At 37.7% G+C, this 6842-nt stretch overlaps 1 protein-coding gene across 1 annotated transcript; it reads right to left on the reverse strand.

Moving 5' to 3' along the window:
• Positions 1-502: 502 nt before the first annotated feature.
• Positions 503-4721, reverse strand: rab5if (RAB5 interacting factor). The gene is made up of 4 exons (XM_047583748.1): positions 4415-4721; positions 3450-3553; positions 3156-3285; positions 503-2606 (listed from the first exon to the last, which is right to left on the reverse strand). Exons 1-4 carry the CDS (start codon positions 4520-4522, stop codon positions 2565-2567), a joined length of 384 nt encoding a protein of 127 aa, XP_047439704.1. The 5' UTR covers positions 4523-4721; the 3' UTR covers positions 503-2564.
• Positions 4722-6842: the final 2121 nt, after the last annotated feature.

Consider the following 6842-nt stretch of genomic DNA (forward strand, 5'->3'; position numbering starts at 1 on the left):
AAAGGTTCTCAGATGCCGGCCATAAACCGTGGAACTGTAATTAGATTTTCCCTCTCCCCCTCAATAATTCTGAAACCACTATGAGTTTTTATTCATTTTATTTTATGCAAATAGTACTGTGTTTATAATCTAAACAACAAAAATATAAAATACAGGCCAATAGCGAGTCTAATCAATAACCATATAGATAATGATTCCTCAAGTATTAAGGTTTGCAGCTTTTCTGTTTAGCCATTTTTTGGGATATTTTTGCACTCTTGGTCGGAAAAACAAACAATCAGAATCCAAGATGTCCTCTTGGACTCTGATAACCTGGAACAGGTATTTTATGCTACAGGCACATTAAGTGATAACACAAAGGAACATTAGGTGTAGCTCTGCTCACTTTTTCCCAGTACAGTTCCTTCCAGCTAAACACCACTGCAAAGTCTTAACGTGAATAAGTGATCTGACAAAACTAAACCTTCTCCAACAGTTCGGTTCAATGAAGGAACAGATGGCATCTCTTTGAAAATGGAGGCCAAATAAAGCCCATGTTTAATGATTCCCAAAAGATTTGATCAGAAAATACAATCATTTCAAACACCAGCTGCATATCTATTATAACAGTATCATTACAATAACTTTGCAAGAACTGTTTTTAAAAGTTCTTCACTATAAAATACTGAAAAATATGTTACATCAGACACGATATAACATAAATACAAATAAATCTGTAATACCAGGTGGATTTGAAAAAAAAAACATCAGACATTGTACAGAATTTACAGAAAGCTTAAATTAATTTCAAAATAACAGATAAGACCTCGATCTGGAAGCTACGGTGAGAAAACAAATATTAAATAATTCTTACTCCCTAACTGATGTCATCAAAAAATGACCCCTACACGCACTAAAAAGCAAATAATGGCAGTGCACAGATCAGGAGGACCTTAGATCTGTGAACATTTGCATGTCATCCCGGTTTGCTGAGAGGAAGTGATCGGTACGGAGAGATAACTTGGATTGTTTGGTTTTTCCTGACCAACGTGGCAACGCATCGATACTCCTGGCATCGGGACTGGATATAGGCCGATATGTGCACCTTACAACCAGCATTTGTTTTTATGTTAAAAGTTAGATTACAGCTGTGGTTTGCTACGTTGTTTTTTTTTTTTTTTTTTAACATTTGTTAGACATAAGATATTTCAGAAATATTAACAAATGACAGATTTCATTGAGAAATGCTATGTTCACATCTACAGAGGAGAAAGAAAAAAAAAACAAGCTGAATTGATTTTAAGACGTCATGAAGACAGACAGCTCCAAACTTAAAGGACCAGTGTGTGCGACTTAGAAGGATCAACTAGCATGAATCGTTGAGTATTTATAATTATGTTTTCATTCACATATAATCACCTGTAACTATGAGTTTAGGATGAGCCTTCCTATCTACACTGTGAGCAGTGAACAAATACTGGCTCTTAGTTGGGCTTTTTAGGTTGAAGCGGCGTTACTATAGCACCGTTTGGAAGACGAAAAGGAAACAAATGATTGGCCGTGCTGGCTAACCATGATGAAAGTTTGAGGAGCCAAATTTTTAGTATCGTAACATTTTCATAATAAAGCCGGGTAGGTTAGTCCAGCAATATAAATGCCATGTGCTATTTGAAAACATAACTATAATGCAAGTTTTCACCGTTACAAACCTTCAACAGTTTATGTCGTATGGAAGATGTATTTTCACACATTAAATAGAACTGTTAAACCTAAATCAGCCCCATCACACAACATCTTATGAGGACTCGATGCAGTTGTACAAAGAGCTTGAACAGTGGCACCTACACACCGGGTAAAAGAGGGGTAACAGAAGGGTGTTCACTTGGTTACCACTAGGGGACACTAAATCTCATACTCTGGTCCTTTAAATTTATGGTTGCTATTATTTCTCAAGAAAAAAAAAGAAACAAACGATTTATGAGTAAATCTTCAGATGGGGAATTTAACAGTGAAGTCACAGAATGAATCCCATGTGCTGACTGAACCCTATAGACACTTTGTTTTTATTGCCCTGTTCCTGTAACTTGAGTGACCAACGGATGAGCAATACACCACGATGAGTACTCATACTGCTTGTTATCTTTACAGTGTAAAATCTGCGTTCATGACACTCTTCTTAAACAAGATGAAATCATCTACATTTGTCGATCGAGATAAATTATTATTCCGTTTTACATGAAGGTACCATTCAAACATCAATAGAACTGCAATCAGCCATCTATTCGCTTTTAACTTTAGTGTTTTTGTCAGAACTGATCAATATGAAGTGAGGAAGAAATATGATACATGGTTGATGTAACTGAAAGCGCCTTTATAAGGAACCTCCAAAACCGAGAGATGAACATTATTTGGACATCACGTGTTCTTGCTGGATCCTGATTTTCAGACAAGGATCCCCATGATGCATTGCACACTGAGAAGTCATACTCTATGTTGGAGCGCTGATGCCCCCAAACCATGAAGTTCTTGTGTCTTGACAATTTACTTCAGCTGAAATGTTCTTGTTAATGTCCAGTCGATTCCCCTCATTCAAAATGTAGAGCTGTGTAAAAGATTATCCAAACCACCTGGTAACGAGAAAAGAAAACTAAAGATTAGACACAAATATTGAAATCGGCAGATTCCAAAAAGAGCATCTCAAAGAGCCAATCATTTAAAAGAGCTGGCACTTTTCCACAATCATGGATGTGAGCAATGCATATTGTTTATTATAGAAAAAATATTTTGAATAAAAAAATATAAAACTATCCAGCTCCAATGTTTTTTTTTTTTTTTTTGTGATTACAGCCAGTATACATTTAGTTCCCTTAGCATTATTTATTTGCACAATGATGAAGCTCTTAATTTTGTACAACTAAATGTAAATAAGGAATAGCTTGGAACTGTGTAATTTTTGTTCTTTATGAATTCCAAAACTATTCAACTGTGAAGCACATCATCGCTGGATGCTAAGAGATGCAGTGACGTACAAAGAATTCAATATAACAACATTAGTTATTAATCTAACCGATTTAAAATTTATATAAATTAGTGACAATCACCCAGAACCCAATTGGAAATTTAGCATCCTTACAAAAAAAAAATAGTCTGTACATTTTTATAGACAGTATTCCTACCAGAAACAGGGCAAAAGATGTCATGAAGCCTTCCTTGGTGAGCTCCCACGTTCCTCCATACTCCTCCTCATCAATCTGCTGAAAGCTGCTGAAGTACAAGTACAGGACTCCAGCGTTGATGATGCAGAATCTAAAAGAAATCATGAAATCAGAAAATCAGGAAAAAAAAAAACAACAACTTTATTTATCCACGAGGGGCAATTAGGAGGGCGAAGAGCGGTACATAAAAAGGGGGAAAACATGTGAAGGTGGTAACATTTCCGTAAAAATCTGATAAAGTTAAAGAGTACTTACATAGCTATTCCCAGAAATCCCTTCAACGGCGCAACACCCCATATCACACCAAGGATAACTGCAATTATTTGTCGGAGCCAGTAAATCACATCTAGAAACTCATCCTGTGAAGGAAAACATAGAAACGTCACTCAAAATGCGGCTTCATTAAAATAGTGTTAATGTAAATCCTTAAATTAGTAAAACTGCTTTTGCATTCTAGGTGTTAAATTTCTGTTCTTCTTCTGATGTTTCCTTTGGATAAATCTATTTGCAGAATGTGTGTGATGATATAAACGCATGGCCACATCTAGCCCTGATGCAGGCAATCCAGTTCTTCAGTCCTTCAACAGGAAGACACAACAGAGTTTTATCTTTGAAAGTCATCTCTGGAAGAAAGTGACTGACCTCGGTGGCCGAGGATCATTTATGTTTATGCGGGTTGTGATTAGGTGTCACCAAATAGACTGACTGGCGTTTGGACTCAGCTTATGGGAAAAGGATCAAAAGCATTTAAGAGTGACTATTTTACTTGATGTACTGATTAATCGGTTACTGGCAAATTTATGGTCAGTTATTAGAAAGTGTGGAAGTAGTTTTTAAGCTAACAAGTCAAACATTGTATTGTTTTAGAGCTTCAAATGTGAACGAATTGTGTTTTACACAACTACGTGTTAGCAATACTTGATTTTTTTTAACTGTCTGCCGAACAATACAACGACTTTATCCCTTGAATTAAAGGGGGACTCGTGAATATAAGAAACAATCAAAACGTTGCTGTTTTGAACAAACCCCAAACCACCCGAAAAAATAGCCGGTGCTCGTTTAGATTTGACTGGCCATGTTAATCCTTAACATGGTAGCTAGCTCCTGTTAGCCGTCTTTGTGAACGCCTTGCACAAAAGTGAGTGCACTCAGAACTTTATGGCAACAAACAGGGGGCGAAATAACCCAAGAGCTGTGCTAAAACGGGGCAACAGACTGACCTTCTCCTCCCAGACAGCAGTACTGTTGAAGGCTTTGCTCCATGTGGACTGCTTTACACCCCCATTCAGCAAATGACTTTCTTCTTTCCGCTTTGAACTGCTCGTCATTCTTTGCTGTTTCCTTCGGCCCCGAGCGTCGAAAAGTTAAAATCCAAATCTGACCACGCTCAAAAGATGGTTTGAAGTTTTGAGAATTGACCAGAAGAAGAAACTACTAGGAGATATCTGAAGGTATTAGAGGAATCGCCGCTCCGCTGAGCTGACAGATTTCAGTCGCGAACCGTAAAAGGGCATCTGAGCATGCGCAATATCGTTTGACCCCAGGAAGCAGCAGCCAATCAGAAAATGCGACGTCTCTGCGCCGCGCTGGATAGAAGCGCCATTAAAATCACAGCGACGCCTCATGGTGAATACCCGCAACTGCAAAATATAACGGTATAGTGTGTAATAGACACACAATAGTGTAAGAATAACAGACAATACTATTTATTATTAAAAATGTATTGCAAATGTTAATTTTTATTAATCACACATCAATACATTGCATATACACAAATATTAAGTTGCAACCAGCGATCAGCAAATCTGTTAGTATCCATTGATTTAGATTGTAAAATGTATTTCTTACCCAAACAATAGACTAAAATATTTTATTTGCATTCACAGACACAGAATTAAACGAGTTAAACGAAACAATACTCGCCCCTGCAAAACCGGGATCTGATGTTCATAATCAACATGCCTGTTGATTTTGTTTATCTATTAACTGGCCAAGAATTGCACTGCTATTAAATGTTTAAAGGGATAACAGGAAGCAACAAATAACACTTACACTGACCAAAACCCAAAGCACATGCGTGATAAAGTTCAAATCCCAGCAAAGTAGTTATCAGCTACAGGCGACAATAAATAGGAAGTGGTGTAATATAATTAACAGTATGACCGGATAAATGACAGTTTATGAAGAGGACATAAACAGACAACATAACCAAGACAGACAGACAGACAGACAGACAGACAGACAGACAAAGGAATCCAGCTCTGCCTCTACCACAGAAATCCACTACCATCTCCTTGGTGTTAACTTTATTGATCAGAAGGTGGTTTGCCTCCGCACCACGAGACAAACTCGTTCACCACATCCTTGTACTCCTGCTCCTGTCCATCCATCATACACCCCACAACTGCAGTGTCATCTGAGAACTTCTGCATATGACACAGCTCTGTGCTGTGCTTGAACTCTGAGGCGTACAGGGTGAATGGGACAGGCTAGAGCACAGTCCCCTGTTGATGCTTCAGTGCTGCTGATGATAGTTCCAGATGTGCAGTTCCCCAACCTGATACGCTGAGGTCACCCATACAAACAGCCCTCTGTGTGTCTTTCCCTGACTTTTCTTTAATCTTTGCTTATTTTGTGTGAAATGCTAGAATCTATTTACCATTTCTGACATCAGGTAGTCAGATAAAGGAGCCATAAGAAACAACTGGGAACATATACAGTCTAAATATGCACAGTGGTTTTATGCTGTGACACCCAGCTCTGATATGATAGCATTTAAAATAAATGTATGCTATCATTAGGGTGCATTTAAATTATATGAGCATTTTTATTACAAATCCGAAATTGACGCTTACTTACTTATATCATTAGACTCATAATGGATGCTTCTGAATCAAGAAAAAAAATTGTAGTGCTTCCTACTGTCCAGCAGAGGGCTTCATTTCTGATGGTTGAGCTTTCCTCCTGTTCTCAGTCATATGGTGTCATCCGTTTACTCTGACTCGAGATAATCATGACCCCTCAACCTCAACAGGCCGCTGCCACCTTATTAACTAGTAAATGGAAAATAATTGATCAGATTGGCTCTGTACTGACTCTAAAACCAGTTAATAATGATTGACAAAATGATTGCAGTACACTTAGCATGTGGTAAGTATTTGAAATGCTTACAAGAATCTTGCTTTCGCACTTGACAGTTTTTTTTCCTCTCCTCTTTGTCCTCTGAGCTAATAATAATTCTGACAATACTTTTTTTTATTGATTCCTCAGACCCCGTGATATCAGGATGTGTGCGTCATTATTCGTGACACAAGGTCCAATATGCAGTGAAAACACTCATAAATGTGCTTGTTTCACACACACACTAGATATGCGACACAGTGAGGAAATACAGTTTCAGTTTCCCTTTTGAGTGCTTAAGTTAACAGACTGAGGATTGAGTCATTCAGAAAGATTAGGATGATGTGTCACCAGCTTTTATGTGAGGTTGATTGCACACATGCATAATAAACACAGCTTAATGGTGATGCCGATAATGGCCCTAGAATAGTCATAGTGACTTAGGGCAAATGTTTATCATGGATGCTACGATATTAATCACGCACTATTTTAGTATTTACCCAATGTTTAGTGTTGTTTTTTTTTTTT

This window comes from Mugil cephalus, chromosome 1, assembly GCF_022458985.1.
Source record: "Mugil cephalus isolate CIBA_MC_2020 chromosome 1, CIBA_Mcephalus_1.1, whole genome shotgun sequence".
Taxonomy (NCBI): Eukaryota; Metazoa; Chordata; class Actinopteri; order Mugiliformes; family Mugilidae; genus Mugil; species Mugil cephalus.